The 24,303-nt window shown below is 44.6% G+C and overlaps 1 protein-coding gene across 2 annotated transcripts in view; it reads left to right on the forward strand.

Annotated features, from left to right (window-relative positions):
• LOC146834646 (calcium-activated chloride channel regulator 1-like) overlaps nucleotides 1–15,205 on the forward strand; it is a 1,200,823-nt gene extending 1,185,618 nt beyond the window's left edge. For both annotated transcript variants that reach the window (XM_085602117.1, XM_085602118.1), the window contains exons 13-14: nucleotides 6,722–6,958; nucleotides 12,876–15,205. In XM_085602117.1, the coding sequence (XP_085458243.1) occupies nucleotides 6,722–6,958; nucleotides 12,876–13,324 (686 nt within the window). In that variant the 3' untranslated portion in view covers nucleotides 13,325–15,205. The remainder of the gene's footprint in view (nucleotides 1–6,721; nucleotides 6,959–12,875) is intronic.
• Nucleotides 15,206–24,303: the final 9,098 nt, after the last annotated feature.

The raw sequence follows: 24,303 nt of genomic DNA on the forward strand, positions 1-24,303 counted from the left end.
TTTTTTAAGGAGGCATGTGTTTCCTGGTGACCCCCATTTTCTAATGGCGGTACATTCATTAGTACTACCACATATGGTGCGCATTCAGGCGGGAGGTTAGTAACATGCCCTTTCCTTATTTCTTCCCAACACTCACTACTTTTGGTAATAGTGGCAGCCTGACTGTCACTGCAAATTAATGCTTGGGGAGCTGTGGAGTCATGTGTAACATTCTCCCCACTGCCTGAAGTTTTCATAGAGGGAACAACCTGGGTGTTGCATTTTCCACTAATTATAGGGGTGGTTACACTTCCTGGTTCTTCAATAGCCTTTTTAAGGAGTCCGCCTAGTCTAGCGACTTCTACTGTTAATTGTTCAATTTTTGACACAAGTGGGTGCATAATACCTCTGATCTTTAGGTCAACAGTGTCCGCTAGGTTCTTCATTAATCGGCGTCTAATTTGACATCATTAGACTTGACAGCCTCATCTGTGTCAAAATGTTTTAATGGAGAGGCTGCCCGTTTCCTTACAGTGCGTGTTCCACCCCTTTTAATTTGGTTTTTCCCACATGCTCTAACTTGCCGCACTACTGGGGCTGGAGAGTGTTGTACTACGTCATCAATGGAATCATCTAAATCCGCTAAAATGGGGAGAATCTGCTCATGCTCGGTCAATACCCCAGCTAAACCATCCAAATTATTAGTATTAATACAACTATTATCATCCAATGATGAAGGGGCTGACTGTGACTGGGTAGGGGTTGCCAGCGGTGTAGATGTACTTATCCCTAGTGACTGCCGCCTTTCATTATTTATTTTGCTCACCACCTGCACCAAATAATTGTCCAAGGTACGTGGTCCAGGAGGGGCCTTCTGCCTAGACATACTACAAGAATAGTTAAAATACAATAATACCCGAATAAAGCTTACAGAATTATACTAGATTTTACACACCATCAGCTGGTGAAATCACGCATTTCACATACCTAACAATAACCGAAAGTCCAACGCAGTCCAAACGCAATATAATATAAAGGTCTCACTGTGCAAAGCAGCGTTGAGTCCAACAGCTTAGTAGCAACAGGGTCTCGGGCCCAGCCCAGCCTCCTCTGGCCTCTGAGGGCCACAGAGGGCCCGCCCTTTGCCTGGGCTTAGCCCGCGCGCGAGCCCGCGACGCGGGGAGTGTAGCCTGATTTAAAGCGCCTCCGGGCGCGGGAGATGGTAACTCCGCCTCCGGAGTGGGGCAGCCGGGATGCCTGGGAGATGTAGTTTCTCCCTCCCTCCTCACTGCAGCCAAGCGAAACAAACGCGGCGGCGGGAGGGAGGAGACAGCAGGAGCAGCGGCAAAGGCACCACACAGACGGAGACCCAGAAGGTGAGTGCTAAAACTCAGCAGGGGCGTACAGGAAACCGGCAAAACTTCCACCTACAGTATGAAGCCTTTTGCTACCACATTTTAGTTCTTAAACTAGCTAAATAGTTTGCTGAAGGGAAAAAAAATTGGATGCAAACAGAAAAATTAAGAGAGTCAGCAGAACAGCGAGTTAATTATTTGCAACTTGAGTTACATGGACATTTCAAATGATGAAACTAATGTAATCCCTAACACACAGTCTGTGAATATCTGCTGAGCGCCCTATGCGCTCCGCGCTGTAATGACTCCGAATGAGCCCGGGGTCTCGGGTAGAAAGTGATATTGTACTCCCGGTTGCTTTTTTTGTTTTTTGAGGCACAGTGCAACTGCGTGCAGGCTGGCTTTAGCACTGGTGGCGCCCTGTGCCACAGTGTCTGTTGGTGCCCCCCCATTGACCACCTCCGCCACAGATTCCCTCACTACCACCATTTGACAGTGCCCCTCGTCTCCATAACCACTGTTTCTTAGATTAATTTAGTTGTATAGCGCCCCTCATACCAGTTTAAAGTGTCAGAACACTTTACAACATACACACATTGCACAGAGACAATCATACATGTGTAAATGAGTGTATAGGAAATGTTACATAAGATAGATGCCTACAAGGAGTAGGAGTCACATTTCATCCTGTATTGAGGACGGGTTCTATGTGCACACATTGCTATGTTAGCATAAGCGCTTTAGATGTAAAACACCATCTTGCCACTTTGCTGCTTTTGCTCACGACACTGCAGGTTATTACAAGAAAACTGCTTGCTTGCTTTTTCTTCACATGAGAACGGTCCGTTGTTCACAGCCCTAGACGTCCACCGCGACCTTAGTCTGAACACTGTGTGCAGAAGCCGTCAAGGTCAAATAACAATGTATGCTGTTGAATTCAGGTTGATCGGCCCACACTCTAGACACAACACGCACACAGCAGCAAATACCTGAAACTCGGGTTCCTTTAATATTGCATTTTGCATGCATGATTCAGACACTTGGAGAAAACCTTTCCACACACAGAGAGCAGAGCTGATCCTGTGATGTGATTCACCTAAGCTGATATTTACGGTATGGGGTTCCCCATTCAAGCCTAGAGACCTTCTATTAGTTTCATAAAACTAGTTTACTAGCGAAGGGAGGGTGGGAGTTTTCCACTATCATTTGTAATATGATTTCTCCCTTCGTTTTCTATAGTATTATAACAACGCTGATGGTTTTGTTTTTAATCATTTGTCTGCTTATGTTAGCCAAAGTACTGCACCTTAGAGCACGTAGTTAAAAATAAACATTTTAAACTCTACCGTGTCTCTGATTACTCTTGTTGTGGACTGATATGAGAATAATAACGAAAAGGTGTTTCTGATTCCCACAATTCCTGAGAGTACTCCAAGTCGCTTTTTCTGGGTTGTCTAATCATTGGTAGCTTTGAGACGATACGGAGAACTAATGAGACACTGATGCTAGTCGGATAGGGGTTCTGGGTACTGAGGTGATTTTTTTGGTACACCACAATTCACTGAGGTCCTGGTTTCCTGCGCATAGTTCTGTGCATGAGCAGAATCCCTGCAACAATCCATTCTGGTAGGCAGTATAGTTTAAGAGTCATTGGTCTGGAAAAACGCAAATTCAGAATTTAAAATGTATCACCACTGTTAGGGGTTTTCTTTAATAATAAGAATTGATTTCTATGCAAATGAACCCTTTCTGAAATATTAGGCTAATGAAAGACTGGGAAAAAAACCACATAGCTCTAATACATTCCTTGCAGTTTGCATGCAGCTCTTTGATGACAATTAACATATTAGGATCTTAAGTTATAAACTGCAGGTAACAGAAGGATCTGTCCGACAAAAGAGGTAACCTGTTGACCAATTTACATCATATGCACTTTGTGATCTGAATGGAACACGCTCTTTGCAGGAGGCATATTAACCCTCTGAACTAAGAGTCAAAATTTCTTAGACAAAGCTCCGGTTTTTCTCCAGGAAGTACATTATTCAAATGAGTTATCTTGACATTTTTATTGCTGGGACTAGGAACGCAGCATCAGGTGCTTTTAGGACAATAAACATGGCGCCCCCCACCTCAAGTCAGCACCCGGTACGATGGCCCCGATCGCACCGCCCTAGCGCCGGCCCTGACTGCGTGTGGTTAAAAGGCATGGGGCTTTCACATATGGTGGCAAGAAACATAGTGGAGATATCTTGTTAATAAAATGAAATGTAAAATACGCGAGACAGAGTTTAATTCGGTAACTGGCTGCACTCTCACAGACTCTATACCACACACACTTGGAGGCAGCACTTTCATAGATTTACATTACACAGAGTCAGAGGCTGCACTGTCACAGACTGTACATGACAAATAGGCAAAGACAGAACTCGTACAGTGTACATGACACACAGTCAGAGGCTGCGCTCTCACAGACTGAACACCACACACAGTTGGAGGTGGCACTCACACAAACTGTACATGACACCGTGTCAGAGGCTGCACTCTCACGAACAGTACGTGATAAACAGGCACAGACAGAACTTTTACAGAGTGTACATGACACACAGTCAGTGGCTGCACTCTTACAGACCACACACCTCACACATTTAGAGGTGGCACTCTCACAGACTGCACATGATAAACAGGCACAGGCAGCACTCTTACAGAGTGTACATGACAGTAAGTGGCTGCACACTCAGACTGTACAGCACACACAGCTGGAGGTGGCACTCTCACAGACCGTACATGACACAGAGTCAGACATGGCGCTCTCATAGACTATACATGACAAACAGACAGAGGAGGTGCACGCAGAGACTGTGCAGGACACACCCGCGGCTGATATACTCTTACAGACTTGTGAACTGTTCTTGAGACTGAGCCAGCAGAGACCTATGCACGAGGCAGCACTGAGGAATGCAGCTGCTTCTGAAGATAACTCCTGGATTGGTAGTCACAAACAAGTTCATCTTAACCTTCAATCCAGTAAAAGCAGAAGTGCTGAAAGTAAATGTTCTCGAATCGTGTGATGTTTATGACTGATGCTTGTGATGTAGCCTGCAGTTTTCAGCTTTTGTTGCGTACTTGGGGGAATATTATCAAGAAACGGCGTTAAAATTATCGGCGCTTTAGCGGCAGAAAACTGCCGCTAAAGCGGCAATAATGGGCTTGATAATATGCCCTTGAGAATTCCCATGGACGCAAATGTTCTGTTGTCAACATGGGCTTCTATTAGAATTCTCTGCGGCATATTATCAAGCCCATCATCGCCGCTTTAGCAGCAGTTTCCTGCCGCTAAAGCGGCGATAATTTTAACGCCGTGCCCCATAGTGTCTTCTAAACTCCATGGTGTGCCAAATCAAACAGCTGCTAGAAGTTTTCTTCTACAATGATTTGGTTTGCCCTGATAATGCACATCTGCTTCTCGTCTGTACCACAGATGGTAAATATTCACCCCTATCTCTCGAACTTGAAAGCAGGCCTGACAAAGCAAAGGAAATTTGGTGTCTTCAGATGACTGAAGCCTAAGATCATTTTTAAAAGGCTCTAAATGAGCAAGAACAGTGTGTCAGCTGTGCACTGTTAGTGTCTGTTGAAGTTGTTTGATTTGCTCTCGAGGTTTTCTTCTAGTTACAGGATGAGCCTACCGCCTCCTTCGCTTTGTCCTGCACACACGGAACAGGGGCTGCAATAACGGAGCCAACGAGGGTTTGGAGTGTCAACACTATGGCCATAACTGATTGATCAGGAGAGGATGGTGGCACGCTAAGTTGCAGAAGGGATGCAGAGCATAAGAGGAGGTAGCGGAGGAGCAGAGCGGCATGCATGAGAGTCACAGGCTGACCCTTTCGTCGCCCTCGCTCTGACGTCAGGACTGGACTGGCCATAGCGGGCACCGAGCATTTCCCCGGTAGGCCGATAGGGTGGGGACCGTTTTTTTGCCCCCTGGGGGCCGTTTTTGTTACCAGGGGTCGGCAATATCGGCCCCCTGTAACAAATTCGGCCGAAACTGGCCCTCGCAAACTGCTCGGCTGCACACCCCCTCACTCCAGGAGGGACCAGCTGAGCAGTTTGCCAGGGCCGATTTCTGTTCCTAGTCCGGCCCTGTTTGATGTGCACCGGCAGGAAACAATTAAAATACCAGAGCCAAGGGAGGTGCGGGACAACTGTGGCCACAACACACTGAGGAAGAGAGGGCGGGTGTGCTAAGTGGTATAAGGGACATGGATCATAAGAGGAGCTGGGGGAGGAAAAGTGTGGGGTGCACAAGAGTCACAGGCTGAGCCTCCCATTGCCTTGACTTTGACACTGACATGCAGGAAACATTTGCAAAAAAAGTTCTCACAAACAACATATTAAGAATCACAGCAGAAGGAAACTGCACGTGGCCGGTGCTCATCAGCCTTAAATGGAAGTGAGGTATTGGCTGCGTGAACCAGTTAGGAGGCAGCAACGAAGAGCGACACTAAAGTCAACCTATGGTGAGCAGCAGGCGGGAACAAACTTGTTTTATTGAATACAACAGGTCTTGCAAACCACGCATGTGTGCTGCCTAGGCTCGACCTAAAAAGGTTCCTTCTTGGAAATATAATTTGGGTCACCTGTCCATTGCAGGACACCACTCCTACGTTTGCAGCCAATCACAGGAGGTCACAAATTGAAACTCGGCTAATAGAATTGGATCTGTGGCATTACAGTAGCGAGGAGATATCCTTTTCATGGGCATTGATGACTACTTTGGATCATGTGTGCTACTGGGGTTAATCTAGTTAATAATACTGTGAAGGCCAGTCTAATGTTTTCAAGCTGAATTGTGAAGAAGATCTGACAGGTGAGATACAAGCATCAAATTTGTGAAATCAGCCCTGAAGAAGCGATTATATCGTGAAATACGTTTTTGCTGGATGAGTAATTTTTTTTAATTATGCAATATTATTGAAAATAATGGAAAGAATACTACCAGAAAGTGAAATTGAATCGAAAATTGGACAATGGAATAAAATAATTGTAATCTGAATCAACAAGATTGATGGGTTTCTTTGATATAGTTTCTCTCAGACAACTTTGAATTATGTACTAATAGTTCATAGATCAGTTCACATAATCAGTTTTCATTCACAAATAGTTGGTTCACAATTTGAAACCCCCAGTTCCAATTTATTAAAACTTGTGACCAGTCTAGTTTATTAACCAATAGTACCATTTAAATTGGATATGGGAACCTTTCTTTGCTTCTGTAGCTTGTTATATATTGGTATTTGTCTCATTGATGTCATGTATTGAGTGAATTGTAAAATAAAAATAGTATTGGTTGCTCAAATGTGAAGAAAAATATCTTTGTTTTCTAGGTATTGTCCATACAAATCCGTCAAGGCCTGCAGTCTCTGATGACGACATTCAGGCGAATTTGGGAAGCTTTAGCAGAACCACCTCTGGGGGCTCTTTCTTGGTGTCTGCGATTCCACCAGGATATCAACCTGATATATATCCTCCATCAAAAATTACTGACCTTGAGGCCCGAATAGCAGAGCAGAAGATAGATTTGTCATGGACGGCACCTGGGGGTGATTTGGATGAGGGACAAGGTGTGTTTACACTTTTCTTTTATTATGAGGATCCTGTCTGTAAAACAAAGTCCCACATACTAAGCAATATGTTCAGGGCCACAATCACACCAGCTTTCCAGGATAACTATTGACTATATTGAAATTATTCACATTTAGGCAAATTTAATGTACCTTTATCTTTTGTGGATAACTTGCAACCCTGCTATGAATTTACCTCTCTAAAGCGGTGTAAGACCACCCTCCATTAACAGAGTTGTCTATAGTTTGACAAGCTTACGACCAACCGTTTGGTATGGTAGTGGCAGCCTTTGGTCACCAAAGTAGTTCCTGCTTCTAGGATGGGAGCCGATTTGGCAAAACACAGTAACAATATATATATATGCGTGTGTGTATATATATATATATATATATATATATATATATATATACATATTACCTACTGGCGGTCGCCAGTAGGTAGTTATAGTTAGGACCCCTTTTCCATAGGAAATCCGCAACATTCTATTTTGAATAACTTTGGCGCCGGTCGACGAATCCTCGCGAATTTCTCAAAATAGGTGGGGCGCTACGCTCTGTTCCTACCCTGAAAGTCTCGGGGGGATTCGTCAAGCGGGGGCTGAGATAAAAGGGGGGTCCCAAAACGCGTTTTTCCCATGCATTTTTCCATAGGACCTTTAGACAGGGCTACAGCCCGAACGGCTGAACAGAATTACTAGAAATTTGGCAGAGAGGTAGTCCTCAGGTCAAGGAAGTGCCTTTTGTAGGTTTGGTGTAAATCTGTTCAGTAGATTCTGAGAAAATAGCCTTTAAATCAATATATATATCTGAGCCAGCTTACGGTACGCTTACCGTAAGCTTACCGTACGCGTACGGTGGCGTGCGCGAGCGCGATTCTGATTGGCTGTTACATCTAAGTAAACATTCGAATCGGTCGAAACCAGGAAGCGGCGGCCGCCATTTTCTCTCTCGCACTCTGAGGGGGGGGCTGTAAATAAAGGCAAAAAACATATAAAGGGGCTGTTTAGACAGCGCCCATGCACATAGCCATGTTAGTTGAGTCCTCAAAGGCAAAAAACGGTAAATTTTTATTTTTTGAAAATTTCACCGATTACGCTTACCGTACGCGTACGGTGCGCTTACGCTAAAAATTTTAATTAAAAAAAAAAAAACTCTGTGCATGGCATATTATTGTCATCACTTACAAATTAAATTTAACAGATTACCTATCACAAGGAAGCGCATAATATGTCCTCCATGTGCGCACGGTGCGTAACGTGGGCACGCGGTGCGCGTAGCGCACTGCGTGCCCACCTTGCGTGTACGGCACTAACTGCGTAAAGTGGGCGCGCGGTGCGCAAAGCGCACCGCGTGCTCACCGTGCGCGCACGGTGCGCGAAGCGCACCGTGCGTGCACGGAACGAACTGCGTTAAGTGGGCGTGCACGCCACGAATGGCGTAAAGTAACTTAGCATTTAAAAAAACGTACAAATTCACTGAAAAAACCATAGGTTTCACACACGTTATAGTTAGGAATTAGCATTTAAAAAACCTTGCAAATTCACTGAAAAAACCATAGGTTTCAGACATGTTATAGTTAGCGGAAATTTTACTGATAAAAAACCAATGAAATTCCCCCGTTATAGTTAGTGCAGGCAACTATAACTCACGCGACCGCAATCTTCTGCTGATGACATATGTGTCTTTATGAAAAAAAAATATTTCTAATATATGTATAGCTAAAAATTTATGGAAGAAGACATGGGCAAATAAGTGTCTAAATACAGTATTAGCATCAGCAGAACATTGCGGTCGCGTGAGTTATAGTTGCCTGCACTAACTATAACGGGGGAATTTCATTGGTTTTTTATCAGTAAAATTTCCGCTAACTATAACATGTCTGAAACCTATGGTTTTTTCAGTGAATATATATATAGATATATATAGATATATATATACACACACATGGTATTTCTATAGCACAAACCTACCCAAAAGGCAACAGAGCACTGTACTTGGTCAAAGACACTCATAAAGTCATTGACTAATAGGAAAGGAAGCTGAGTTGAGGACAGTTATTTATTGTGATGTAGTGTTCTCTAAACAGGTGAGTCTTCCACCCAGATGTGAAAGTATGAGGGCTTGAACAGCAGCTAAGAAGTTGCTTTTCGGAAGAAATTATTTGACTTTCTTTAGTAAAGAGAGAAAATACCAGGCTGTCTTTATGTTTTTGGCAATTTTTTTCATGAGGGTGAGATTGGCATCCAAGATTAATCCAACTAACTTCGTATTCGCTGAAAGTTGGGGTTCGAAGCCATCAAGGTTTGTGTCATGGAGCCAGGTTTGTGCAGCATCTTATTTGTTGTTATTGGCAAATAATAGGAATTCTTTCTTGATTTGGGTTGAGATTCAGGTAAGCACTGTACATCCAGGTCTGGATGATGTGCATGTTTGAAATGTTGGAAGGCTGAAGCAGAGAACACTTTCCAGTAGAGTTGTGTATCATTGGCATATTGATGACTCTTGATGCTACTATAGAGCCCCAAGGGGTTTTATGTAAAGGTTGAAGATAACAGGAGATATTATGGAACTCTGCGAGACTCCATATGTTGTGGATATGTAGGGATATTTTGTGACCCAGAGATGCCCATGTGAACAAACTGGTTGTGTAGGTTGGTGGTCTTTCATCAGACAAATAATAATGAAAAAATGTCCCTGATGCCAGGAGTTGTCTCCCAGTGCATCTGGGAAATGTTTGCAGTTCTCTTGACTGGGGCCACAGTAATTGCTACAGCAGACGTGGACTGGAATAAAGCTGGCTGGATTGGTGTCGGTTAGAAATGGGGGTCTCTACTTGGCAATGGTTTGCACCTTTGTCCAAGTCGGGACCCTTGCTGTTAGTCAGGATAAGGGAGCTACACCCTTAGAGAACCCCTGCTCACCCCCTTGGCATGTGGCAAAAGCAGACAGGCTTATCTCAGAGGCAGTGTGTAAAATATTTGTGCACACATACAGTAACACAGTGAAAACACTAGAAATGGAGACCACATCAGTTTAGAAATATAGGAAATCTTTTTCTAAACCAAACAAGACCAAAATAACAAAATTCCACCATACGTATCTCAAGATATCACCAAAAATAGGTTATTCGCAAAAATAAAGCATGTAGCAACAAATAGTTCCACCTGGGGCTTTTACGACTTTGTGATGGCTGGCAACCGCAAAGTACAGCGCTGAGTCACACGGACCCTAAAGAACAGTATCTTGGTAAACGATGAAAACAAAGATGGTGTACAGAGACGGGGAGGTGATGCTTCGTTGGTGCCGGTTGGTGGCAGTTCCTTATGACCACAGGGGAGGTGATGTGTTGGTTCTTTACTGTGATGCAGAGGAGTTGAGGCTTCGGTTCCTTACTGTTGCTGGGGAGGTGACATCGGGGTGGTGACGAGGTGTTGGTTCCTTACGACGATGCGGGGTGGATGGACTCAGGAGGTCACCCACTTGAGGTATCGGCTCTGCAATGATGAAGCACCGGAATTGGTGAGGTCGGGCTGCGATGCGAGTCAGGACGGTGCATTGTGAGCGTCATGAGTGGTGCCCTCAGCTCTGGTGCAGGCAGCTGCCTCATGACGGCATCAGAGTCGGTACGGTGCGGTGTCGGCAGGGGTTGGGCCTGCGGTGCACCGCAGGCCGGTGCGTTGTGCACTTCACAAACGGAACCCACGGCTTTGTTGCAGGTTGCGGCATCACTCGCCGGCGTAGGTGTTGCTATTTTCCTCTGTGGCAGCTGAAACAGCAGAAGCAAGAGGAAAGAGGAAATGAAGTCTTTGTGTCCCTGAGACTTCAGAATAGGAGGCAAGCTCTACACCAAGCCCTTGGAGATCTTCTTCAAGCAGGATACACACAGCACACAGCAAATGTATGGTCCTCTCCATGACAGAAACAGCCACTGTAGGCCAACCTCACACAGCACACAGCAAAGGGGAAGCACTTCTTAAGTTTTCCCAGGTCTTCTCCTTGGTAGCGGTTCCTCTTGAGCCCATAAGTAATCTAAAGTTTTAGGGTCTGGGCCCCAATATTTATACCACATTTTCCCTTGTTCTCTTGTGGAAGATAGACTCTTAGCTCAGTCCAAACCAGTTCTCTCTTCTCTGATCCAGCTTCCTGGCAGGAGGTGAAGACAGCATTGTGTAAGGCAGACAGGGCCTATTCAGGTGCAATGAAATCTCCTCCCACTACTCTAAATGCAACCCCGGTCTATTCAGCCCAGCCCTGATTCATCCGGGAAAGGCAGGACACACCTCAAACTCCCCCCCTCAAAGTGGCTGTCTACAGTGAATGCACATCCTCAGCCCCTGTCATTCCAAAGCCAGACAGCCAATCCACAACCCAGCAGAGGCACACAGGATGGCTAAGCAAGAAAATACCCACTTTCTCAAAGTGGCATTTTCAAACACACAATTTAAAAACCATCTTAACTAAAAGATGTGTTATTAAATTCTCAGTTTAGAGATACCAAACTCCACCATTCTATCTTATCACAATGGGAAGTTATACGTATAAGACGTTATAAATAAACTCCCATTCTATCCTATGAGACAGATAGCCTTTTAATAGTGAAAAAAACCCAAAATGCACTGTATTTCACTATCAGGACACGTCACACACACCAATACATGTTCTACCTTTCACATACCCTGCACCCTGCCCTTAGGGGTGCCCTGGGCCTACCTGAGGAGTGTCTTAAATGTAAGAAAAGGGATGGTTAGGTCCTAGCAAGTGGGTGCACTTGCCAGGTCGACATGGCAGTAAAAACTGCATTCAGACACTGCAGTGGAAGGTCTGAGAACCCTTTGAAAGGTTGCTTGTGTGGGTGGCACAATCAGTGCTGCAGGCTCACTAGCAGCATTTGATTTACATGCCCTGGGCACAGACAGTGCACTGTACTGGGGACTTAGCAGTAAGTCAAATAAGCCAATCATGGAAAGACAAATCCATAAACATGATTTACATGGAGAGCATATGCACTTAAAGCACTGAATAGCAGTGGTAAAGTGTCCAGAGTCCTAAAATCAACAAAAACAGGGTAAAAAATAGGAGGCAAAAAAAGCAAAAAGTCTGGGGATAAGCCCACTCAAAAAGCCAGGTATAACAGTGTCAAATTGGCCTGCTAAATAGGTCGACCATTCCAATGATATTCTTATCTGTTTGGGTTTGCCCAATGAATTTCTTGAAGGCAGAGACAACTAGAAACCAGCAACACTGCACTCAAAACAAGGCGGGAGTGAGAACGTGAACATGCAGGACAATCACCAGTTTTTAGAGTCTATGCCTTTTCCACCCACCTCGAAATCAGGGTCCAAAACGTTCTTCCTATAATTTATATTGTGACCCCATGAAAGAGAGGAGAGTTTGAATGCCTGGATTAAGAAAAATATCCTCCTTCCACTTAGATGCAAGCTTGTTGACACTGATTATGCCAAGAGCGAGAATATCCTGTCATGAATTGTCTGCAGACAGAACCCAATTTATATGCCAACTCTGGGAGATATTTCAAGAGGCTTATGCCAGTAAATGCCTCGTGCACTGGGGCAAAGTCAAGACAATTATTAATTATCTCTCTTTGTTTTTCACCTGGTTATACATTTGCCTGATGACGAGTTCCTAGTGGTCTTATGGATGATGTGTCTGACATTGTAGTGGGCAGTGAAGTAACCTGAAACATACATTCAAGGAGCCTTATAGCACCATACAAAAGTTGTCATGACAAGATATACACCATGCATTAACATTGCAGGTATACATATAAATGCAATCATGACGGTCAAATGTATATTTGTATCCAGCATGTGAAAAAATACCCAGATTATAAAAACTCACTTAATAAACATGAAATGAATCTACATAATTTTAACGGTACATTTTGTTCTCATTTTAGCTGATTCTTATGACGTCAGAATGAGCATCAATCCCCAGGAACTAAGAGACAACTTTGAGAACGCGGCGGCTGTGGACGTCTCTGCTCTGACCCCTCAGCCTGCCGGGTCTGTAGAAACATTCTCTTTCACTCCGGAGAACCTACCCCTGGTAAATGGCACCATCCTCTACTTTGGAGTTCGCGCCATTGACAGAACTGCCCTCAAGTCTGATGTGTCGAATACAGCCCAGGCAGCTCTGTTTGTTCCTTCAAATGTACCGCAATCCACAGCTCCACCAACGACCACCCCACCAGCTCCGTCAAGTGACTCAAGCTCCGGCTCCCAAGATGTTGTTTTTCTGACAATAATAGTATGTTCGGCCGTTGTGATTATTTCCCTAATCGTAAGCATAACTTTATGTATTTTAAGTTGCAACAGAAACAAAAGGAGACCGGAAACAGGACTGTAAGAAAGATGGCCAATGATGCAAATGTTTATTCTGATTTGAATTAATCGCACTCACGTCTGTAATTGTTTTAAAAGATTTTAAAAGACTGGAAAATATTATATTTTAAAGATTATAAAAAGGTCTACCCACTAATTCCGCCTTTTCTGTGAGGCAACAAAATCGATTGTCGAAAAGAACATGAACTGATACCGTGGACGGACGGGTTCAAGTCAAGGCGTGCAAACTCCTTTGTTCTGCTGCGTAAATATCTTAAGCCTGTAAAATGACATACAATAGAAGGCACCCACAACTACAGATGCCGTAAGTCCAATGTATGCGCAGCCACCTTCATTCGTATGGGACTAAGTTACTCACTGATTAGACAATTCATGGCCAAAGTAACAGACAGATTTATAGGAACTGCCAATCTGCACATACAGAAAACACCCAAAGCATACTTACTGGGGTTCTTTACATTCCGTACTAAAAGTAAAACGAATAGCAGAAGGCACTAGGCGGGCGCTTGTTTTGACCAGATCCAGCATAGCCATAAAGTGGGTGAGTTCTGAAGAACGCATGGTAAGTATCCGGCTAGGAGATTTGGAAGCATGGTATGTCTTTTTTAGCGGCACGTTAATACCCACAGTTTACGAGCCCCTCTTGAATGATTAGGCCAATCTTTAATTTATGACTGTGAACTACATATGATAATGATCACCACTTTTGATGCAGGGGTGACAGCCACTGGACTGGAGAACCTCCTTGAGTAACTACTACTGCTTGCTGTAAATCCAAATATGTATTTTAAGTGGAGGATACATAAAATAATGTATGTATTGACTAAAGGGTGCACACTTTTTAACCTGTGAACACATGATAGTTATAAATATTGACAGCTATTACGCTAATCCCCTAAAGGGTTAATACCGCACACGATGGGGCACATCACGAATCATGTATTGGCACACACATATTAGCGACCAACGCGTTTCAACCAACAGGTTTGTTCACGGTCACCACTGGTCTTCACTTATTGGTTTTTATGCTCTTGATGTGACATTCATCATATCATTGGTTTAGTAAGGATCGTGGGATTTTCAGTGTCTTCTGCAGAATACATTTAGTCAAGAGTTTTCGGTTTTTGTACATCTAGTATAATTCTTAGCCTGTGCATCCCTTTCTACAGCTCATAATTTTTTACACTCCCATCTGACCACCAATTTTTGTAAAAAACCTTTTCTTTTACATCAAACTTGTCCAAGTATGACTCAATGTGAATCAGTTTATTCTGGAAGACGTAGTTCATCGGACAATATTTAAACACAGACTCTCCCATCTAAAATTACAGTTTTAATATATAAAAAATCATCAAGATATTATTCTTAGATGGTGTTAAGTCTGGTTTTACATTTACATTGCTTCGCATTCAGAGTAAATAATCTACTCACAAATTCTGCCTGGTCATTGTAGTGTCTAAATTGGGATAGGCATTTAGGTACTTCATTCCACTACTGGTCGTCTTTCCTTCTACTCCTTGTATTCGCACGTGAATAAAAACTGTAGGACATTCTCACCACCTTATTGAATCTTGAATGAACCAAGTTACGTTAAGAAATCTGGCTAAACACCGAAATGACACACCAGGTTATTGTGCTAGTCAGGTATGGCATGAATACAATTCAATGCACTGTCAATAGTAACTATTATTTGTGACAAACAGCCCAGTTAGAAGTAATAAAAAAATACATGGGCTTACCTGTTCTGTGGTAACTGTAGAACAATGTTATGATTTCCCAAAAATGAATGATGTCAAAATAAATATGTTGCACAATGGTTGTTTTTATGTTCTTGTAGTGCAATGTTAACCAGAGTTAATCAATAAATCAACTATGTGTTTGTTAAGCGCGACTACTCACCTTTAAGGGTCTCAAGGTACCGGGGGGTGGGGGTCGCAGGTTCCAGTCCATCAAGGAGGGGGTCTGTCGAAGAGCCAGGTTTTGAGGTTTCTTGCGAAGATGGGGAGCGATGTCTGTCTGAGGTGGAGCGGAAGGTCGTTCCAGGCTCAGTCCGCGCGGAAGGAGAAGGAGCGGCCTCCTGATCTGGTCTTTCGGGTGCGGGGGACCACGGCATAGGAGAGCTGGGCTGATCGTAGGGTCCTTTGGGGTGCATGGAATTTGAGTCGGCTGCTCAGGTATGCTGCTCCAGTGTCGTGGAGGGACTTGTGAGCGTGGGTTAGCATTTGAAGGTGACTCTAGCTTCGATGTGGAGCCAGTGGAGTGTGAGCAGGTGCTGGGATATGTGGCAGTGTCTTGGCAGGTTGAGTACCAGTCTTGCGGCGGCGTTTCGGATGTTCTGTAGCTTGTGGGTGAGGTTTTTGTTTATTCCGGCATAGAGTGCATTGCTGTAGTCGAGCCTGCTGGTGACCAGGGCGTGAGTGACGGTCTTTCTGTGTTTGAGAGGGATCCATTTGAACGTCTGAAGGCGGAGGGTGTGGAAGCAGGAGGACTAGACAGAGTTGATCTGGCGGTCCATTTTGAGCTCTGAGTCCAGGATGATTCCCAGGTTGCGTGCGTGGTCCGTGGGGGTAAGCGGGCTTCCGAGGGCGGGGGGCCACCAGGTGTTGTTCCAGGCATCGGGGTTTGGGCCCTTGATGAGTACTTCCATTTTGTTGGTGTTTAGTTGTAGGGAGCTGTTTTCCATCCATTTGGCGATGGCTTCCATGCCTTCTCGAAAGTTGTGTCTGGCGGTGTTGGGTTCGTTGGATAGGGAGAGGATGAGTTGGGTGTCATCTGCGTATGACATTATGTTGAGTCCATAGGTTCTGATGATGGGGGCGAGCGGAGCCATGTAGCTGTTGAAGAGCGTAGGGCTGAGGGAAGACCCCTGGGGGACTCTGCAGGTGGAAAGTGTATGGTCCGAGAGGAAGGGGGGAGTATGACCCACTGCGTTCTGCTGGAGATGAAGGAGCGGATCCAGTCGAGGGCTTTGTTTTGGATCCCTGCGTCGTGGAGTCTGCGTATTAGGGTGCGGTGAGAGACTGTGTTGAACGACGCTGAGAGGTCGAGGAGGATGAGGGCTGCTGTTTCTCCTTTGTCCAGTAAGGTGCAGATGTCGTCTGTTGCAGCGAGGAGGGTGGTTTCCGTACTGTGTTTTTTTCGGAAGCAGGATTGGGAGGATTCGAGGATGTTGTGCTCTTCGATGAATGTGGCGAGTTGGCTGTTGATGACTTTCTCAATGACTTTAGCTGGGAACGGGAGCAGGGAGATGGGTCTGTAGATTTTGAGGTTGGAGGGGTCCGCCAAGGGTTTCTTCAGGAGGGGGTTAATCTCAACGTGTTTCCAGTCGTTGGGTAATGAGGCGGTTGCCAGGGAGCGGTTGATGGTGTGGCAGAGCATGGGTGCAATGGTGTCGGCGGCTCTGTTGAAAATTTGGTGGGGGCAGGGTTCCGTGGGGGCCCCGGAGTGGATTGAATTTGTCGTCTTTAGTGTGTCTTCGGTGATGAGGGCTGTCCAATTGTCGATCGCTGGCTTCAGGGTGTTGGGGGAGGTTGGTGAGGGTTCAGTGTGTTGGTTGTCTTCGTCGAAGTTGTCGTAGATTCCCTTGATTTTGTGGTGGAAAAAGGTGCTCAGTTTGTCGCAGAGGTCTTGTGAGGGAGGGATGTCAGTGGACTCACTGATGGGTTTGGCGAACTCCTTGATGATGTTGAAGAGTTCTTTGCTGTTGTGTGCATGAGTGGAGATTCTGTCTTCAATCACTTTTTTCCTCGTTTTTTTGATGAGTTGGTGGTGAGCGTTGATGGCAGCTCTGAAGCTGTAGTGGTCTTCTGTGGATTTTTTTTTTCCAGGCCTTTTTGAGGCAGTGGCAAGTGCGTCTGTACTCTCGAAGTTCGGTGGTGAACCATCAAGCTTTCTTGGCGTTTCTTGGTGTTGTTGTTTTTCTTGAGGGGGGCTATGGTGTTGGTTCTGTCAGAGATCCATCTGTGTAGGGTTCGGGCTGCGGTGTTGGGGTCGTCGTTTTCCACGATGGCTGGGGTGGAGTTGCTGAGTGATGAGGTTAGCTGGTCGTCGGTGATTCTGGTCCAGTTTCTTTGTGGGAGCAGGTGCCGGTGTCTGTGGATGGTGGGTGTTCTGAAGGTGAAGTGGACACATCGATGGTCAGTCCATGGGAGTTCGGTGGTGTGGGTGAAGGTGATGGAGTTTCCTGTTGTGAAGAGGGAGTCGAGGGTGTGTCCTGGTGAGTGCGTGGGTTCGGTCACGATCTGGCGAAGTCCAATGTTGTGGCGGTTGTCCAGGAGGGATGTGGTGCTGGGGTCTAGTTGGTTGTCGAGGTGGAAGTTGAGGTCTCCCAGTAGGGTGTAGTTGGTGGACGCGATGGCATGTGGGGAGATGATGTCTGTGATGGAGTTGGCGAAAAGTCCGCGGGGTCCAGAGGGTCGGTAGATGAGGGTTCCTCGGAGGGTGGAGGTATCTTGAAGTGAAGGTGTTCCATCAGGTCTGTGGGCTCGTCGGGGAGTGTACTCAGGCAGTGGGTGGATTTGTGGACGATGGCTATTCCTCCTCCCGGGCAGGTGGGGCGGTCCTTCCTGGAGATCTTGTATCCTTGGGGAATAGCGATGGTGATGTCCGGTCCCGAGGTGGTGTTGGTCCAGGTTTTGGTAAAGAATGCTATGTCCGGGGTGATGCTGTCGAGGAGGTCCCAGATTTCAGTGGCGTGTTTGTGGAGGGATCGGACGTTGAGGAGGATACATTGCAGGGTCTTCGGTTCGGTTGTGTTCTTGCGGGCGGGTTGCGCTGGGTCCGTGGTCTTGGCGGTGCTACAGGTATGGCGGCAGCGGTGACAGCTGAAGGGTCCGTGGGTGTCAGCTGGTGATGCTAGCTTGCAGTTGTTGTTCGCGGCCTGGGTTGAGAGCGTGGAGTGCCGCTGGGTCGTAGCGTTGGCGGTGCAGAGATCAAGGGTTCCTGGTGCTGGTCGCAGTCGGGTCACGGACGGGCACAGACAGGCTTGTTTTTGGCGTGCCGGCGGCACGGCCGGTCTGCAGACGTGCAGTGGCCGCCATTAAGTAGGGGTCGGGGAGGGCTGGACAGCTGGGAGGCGGAAGTGGGGAGGGGAGCTGGGTTGGACCGGTCACACTGGTCGTGCTGGGGGGAAGGGCCGCGGGGGCAGCAGAGGCGGGGAAAAACGGGCTGGAAAAGGCAAAAGGAAAAAGGCAAAAAGAGAGAGAAAAGTGCAAACAAGGCAGCAAAAGTGCAAGAAAGAGTGGAGGAAAGACACAGAGGACACAGAAGAGTGAAAGGGGGAGATTGAGATGAGGGTAAATAAACGAGTGAAAAACGGAGGAAAGACACAGAAGGAGAGTGAAGGGGGAGCTTGAAATGAGGGGAAAAGACAGAAAACAGAGGAAAGACCCAGAAGGAGAGTGAAGGGGGAGATAGAAATGAGGGGAAAAAATGAGTGAAAAAGGAGAGAAAAAGTGGAGCGAGAGAATGGAGACAGAGGTCCACTGGACCACCAGGCGCAGGTGAAACTTGTGGGTGGAGGAGGGCCTCGAACACTAACACTCGAGAGTGCAGGGGTTCGGGGGATGGCCCCACTTAATGGTGGAGCTGCAAGGGAGGAGAGCAATTTCACTGAGTCAGTGGTCTTGCTCCCCTACGACTTACGACTAGAAACACAACAGGAAAGTCTCAAACATGTGCAAAGCTTTAACTCTCATGAGCTGCAGACTCTCCTACATTATCAGTGACCATGAAGCATGCGTTGCTTTGCCTACTGTTTCATAGATTTTATCTGTGCCACATTGGTAGGACAGTTTGTGTGCCAATCGTGCTCAAATGTAGTGGCGGCCACACATGTACAACTTGCAAAAAACACATATGCTTTTTGAATGTAATATAGATATGAATCTAGGAAACCATTAATGTAAAATGCCTTATGTAAGCAGCAACAGTAATGGTAGCTGTGTGAATTAATGCAACTGTTTCACGAATCTGGCAACCCTCTTGAGAGTCCTATTTAAATACAATCCCTCGTAGATGCAAAAGGAAAATGCCGACGCGTTTCCAATCCCCATGTGTCTTTGGGGATTATCGTCAGGGCTGAACCACAGTGTAACCTGTACTTTAGAGGAGGTTATCCAATCAATTTGACTGGCCTTTCCTTAAAAAAAAGCCTTGGGTGTCTGGGTACTTTTCGCAAAGTCAAAGTACCCGCGGTTGAATGTTCGCAAAGAGTTTATCCAGGCGGGATGCAGCATTCTCAGATTGGTCGATTGGTCGAATAGACCAACCGAACGATTTCCAGAGTGAGTCAGCATCTGAAGAAGACGAGAGAGACCAAAAGAATAATGAAAGCTTGAAAACGGGCGCTGGGCGCTGAAACTCATAGACACACGAGAATTCATTTCAGAAATACGAGGGAGAAAACAACATTTTTTCAAACACAGAGTGATGGCCTTCAAATAAAAGCATAGGAGGTCCAAACGTTTTAATCTGAGAACGTTGCATCCCGCCTGGATAAACTCTTAGTCTGCTGAAATAAACAGCAGTCTTGAAAACTGGTGGCCAGGTTCTGTTTTTCTAAAAGTGGCATTTTCAAATACAATTTAAAAACTAGCTTGACCTCAAGATGTATATTTAATTTGTGAGTTCAAAGACCCAAAACTCCAAATCCCATCTGCTCCCAGTGGGAAATTAAACTTAAAAGAAATTTCAAGGCAATCCCCATGTTACCCTATGGGAGGGATAGGCCTTGCAATAGTGAAAACCGGAATTAGCAATATTTCACTATTAGGACATGTAAAACTATCAGAGCACATCAGCGCTGAGGTTTGCAGCGCGTAGGAACAATAGCATTTGTTTCACTTTGTTAAGGAACTAACACTCCCAGAAGTACTTGTGGCACGTATGTGTGCCCGCAAGAACGAGCGGGGAAGAACTACAACTCCCAACGACACGTGCGGCGCTTGCACAGGTGCGCCAAAATGACGAGGAAGTCAACATAAATGAACTTCCTGACTTGGACCGGTGCCGATAATTCTGAACGCTCGAACTCTGTGTACGGCCGAAGGTTCGGTAAGGGTGCTTGCCTCACCAACAGTTATTTGTTAAACAACGGTACGCTGTTTTCGAGTATTTGAAAACATTCCCTGCATTTGCACACGCTGGTAGCGCGCATTGTTCGAGGATATTTGGCCCCTCCTAATGCGTATTGGAGAAGCAGTTTTAGAACCATGATTTCCTCCCCTTGTCACTCGAGTTGGAGTGCTACACTTTCCGCTAGCTCATGCCGAGTGATGGGGACAAGAGTATTCTCCCCATTTCACTCGAGTTGGACAGCTGCATTTTCCAGTAGCTAATGCTGAGTGAAGGGGATCAGGGAATTATCAGAATTGTGTAATTTTTGTTTAAATACAAAGGCTCATTGAGATTGAAGAAATGGGGTTGTTTGCGTTATTGAAACAATAAGTTGGTGGTACAGCAATCCGCGGTGATCATCCCAATTCTGATTGACTGTTGATCGTATTTTTTTGATGTACAAGAGTTTGGCCTCGTGGACTCTGGATTACTAAAGGGTGCAAATTCCTTTTCTTCCTTTCTTTGTGTATGGATAAATACAACCGTGCTGCATTTCTTCCTATACCTGCAATCGAAAACAAAATGGATGTTGCCAGTACTTTTTTGTTCTATTTCTGTTTCTTACAGCACAGGTTGTTTGTTGAGAGTACACTGGAGGCACTATCTATCCAGCCCTGTTACAACACCAACCTTCTATGGTGGGTAGGTGTAAAATTGTAGAATCCTTTCCTTACCTTTCCCTGCTTGATCGCCTCTAGTGTCGGTATTTATTATTATACCAGACATTGGGGATATCAGGAGGTGGGCCATATTTGCATCAATACAATCCTGAGGATATAAGGCTCTGACAAAAACACACCAACACATGTCCTACCTTTTAAATACACTGCACCCTGCCCACGGAGCTGCCTTGGGCCTACCTTTGGGGTGCCTTACATGTACTAAAAGGGAAGGTTGGTCGAAATGGCAGTTTAAAACTGCACACACAGAAACCGCATTGACAGGTCTGAGACTGGTTTGCAGGGCTACTAATGTGGGTGGCATAATCAGTGCTGCAGGCCCACTAGCAGCATTTGATTTACAGGCCCCGGACATACCTGGTGCACTTTACTAGGGACTTACTAGTAAATCATATATGCCAATCATTGATAAACCAATCACCAGTACAATTTAGACAGAGAGCATATTCACTTTAGCAGTGGTTAGCAGGGGTAAAGTGCCCAAAGTCCTAAAACCAACAAAAGCGTTCAGAAAAAATAGGAGGAAGAAGGCAGAAAGTTTGGGGATAACCTTGCAAAAAGGGCCAGGTCCAACAGAGAGGTATTATAGACAAAAGGGAAAACAGCATGCCACTCACACTCTCACTGGCCCATCCTTTCATCAAAGCACAGAATCGCATGCATCCATCCACCCATGTTGACATCCACCCTGACTCATGTATTTATCCTTCTTACTGCCAACATCCAAACATATACTTAGCCATGCAGAAATGCACTCAGATTTACGTATCTATCTTCTATCCAACAATTCACACACTAACTTACCCACACACATGCATGTATGTGTCCATTCATCAAGCTGCAAACCTCAAACTGGAACACTATTCAAATTATAATCTGGTTACACAAATATATAATTTTATTGGGCCAAATTCACTAAAGGCATTTATCAGTATGTGAAGTAGTACCGCATTGCAAAACCTATACAAATCCTGTTATTAAAATATACATCTTAAAAGATGTATGTACATAAAAATAGTTGGTATGTAAATTTAATGAAAATACAGAAAAAAATCATCTTACACCTAACACTACTCTAGGACACATTTTAACAATTTGCATGTCCCAAGCACACATACACACAATGACATACACCACTAATGTATCTGGTGTCTAGCTACACAACATCTTCCAGCACAGGCAGAAGAGAGCAGAGCCAGTGTTTAGATACTGTTTATGAGCTTACTGTTCCAATTTTGAATATATTTGTGTTTTTTACCTCAGGTTTTTCTCTACTCTTTACCATTCAGTGCTCTACAAAGCTTAGGCAAGATTTCCAACTAGACTACATTTGGCAGATGTATGCCATATACATATACCTATAAACTTAATTGTATGAACTTCTCTGTAGCATTTTCAGTTGTACATCTCTCCACCCCTCAAGTAAGTGTGTGGGGACATCTAGTCCTACTATAAGGTGTAAATCTTCACCTGAAGCTAGTGGATTCCATTTAGGCAGGGACACCTAGGGGAAAGGCAAAACTTTTCATGTGAGGGAAAATTTGCTCACAGATTTACCTTTGTTAATTGGATCCACCATTGTGTTTAGTGAAAGCCATGCGGTGTTTGTTGTTGAGGTGCTGTGTGGTGTAAACGGACTCATAAAGTGAACAGGACAGCAAATTAAGAGTATTCTTTGTAGTTAATGTATGTATGTAAATAGTTGTCTTCTTAAAATGATCTGAATATGTTATGCTTGAAAATACATACCCTTCTGCAAGCGAATCACAAGCCTGAGGGCAATTTAAATAACCATGGGCTAAATGTACTAAGATCTGGTTGCAGAATACTGGTCCCGATTTGCTAGCCCACCTAAGTACTGATAGGCCAGTTCACAAATTACCGATTCCTAGTGGATCATAATTAGATCTTACACATGAATATTAATGAGGTAGGTTGTTCTTTGTGACTCACTAGGCATCACAGACATGGTGGCCTGCTGGGGACAGCAGACCACCATGTCTGTGATTGCTTTTAAATACATCATTTTTTAAATGCAACGCCTTTTCCTTAAAGGAAAACAAAATGAAAAGTATAAGCTTAATTTTTTCAGAGTAGGCAGTGGTCCATAGGATCAAGGTGAAAATGGATGACAAAAACTTTGTTGAATTCTGAAATCAAAGCTCACACTTTCCTAGACTCACTGAACTAAAAATAAAAAAAATGCAAAGAACAATTATGTAAGGGATGGGGGAAAATAAAACAATCTTTGGATCAGTATTAAGATTATATGAATCAGGATGTTGACTGGTCTGCTCGGAGCTTGGCAGGTAGGCACAGAGAATCCATCCGGCTCTGCAGGGTGCATATTCACTTTGCGGTGGGCTCTGTAAGAGATGGGTAAGGTGGGGTGGAGGAGACCAGAGGAGGGAGGAAGGCTCATGGGTGGGCAGGAAGTGGATGGCGAGGGTGATGAAGGTGATGGGTTTCACTACAATAAAAAGAAAAGCTGAGAAATGTGCTTATGAGAGCAAATACATGCCAGTGATCAGACTTGCTACAACATGGGTAAGATTTGATACCTTTGCTAATAAACCTTTGCTAATAATAGGGGTCTCAATGACAGGAAAACAGGATGGAAGTAGCATTGAAGCTTGGTTGATAATATCCAATAAACCCATACTGTATATCAGAATATGAAATTGTTTTGACAGATATAGAGTATCTAGTAGTAACAAATGCCTCACAAATGTTTCCAACTTGAGGAGTGGCAATGCTGATGTAACATGGTCTGTTCAAGTGTATATGGAAGAAATCTGACAGGCTGTTCAAATGGGTAATTGCATAAATACTATTGGCAGCAGTTCAATTTATCATTTTTTGTGTATAAGGTCATAATTAGGATGAACCTCACATACATAATTTTGTAATCAGCAATAAGCACATTGGCATTCATTACATATAGTCTGTGGGGATTTCAGATTCAATATTGAAAACAAATACATCTAAGGTACATAAGGGAAAAAAAACAAAAAGCACACAAAGCAATACAGTATTTAATACATGCACATGATATATATGATGCCTGGGCAAATCTTCATCCTTCAGATTCTGGATATACTTATTATTCTTATATTCACATAAATTAATCAAAAATGGACTATTTCTTAGCATCACAAATTTTATTACAATGTACTGAAATTTGTAA

This window comes from Triturus cristatus, chromosome 4_2, assembly GCF_964204655.1.
Source record: "Triturus cristatus chromosome 4_2, aTriCri1.1, whole genome shotgun sequence".
Taxonomy (NCBI): Eukaryota; Metazoa; Chordata; class Amphibia; order Caudata; family Salamandridae; genus Triturus; species Triturus cristatus.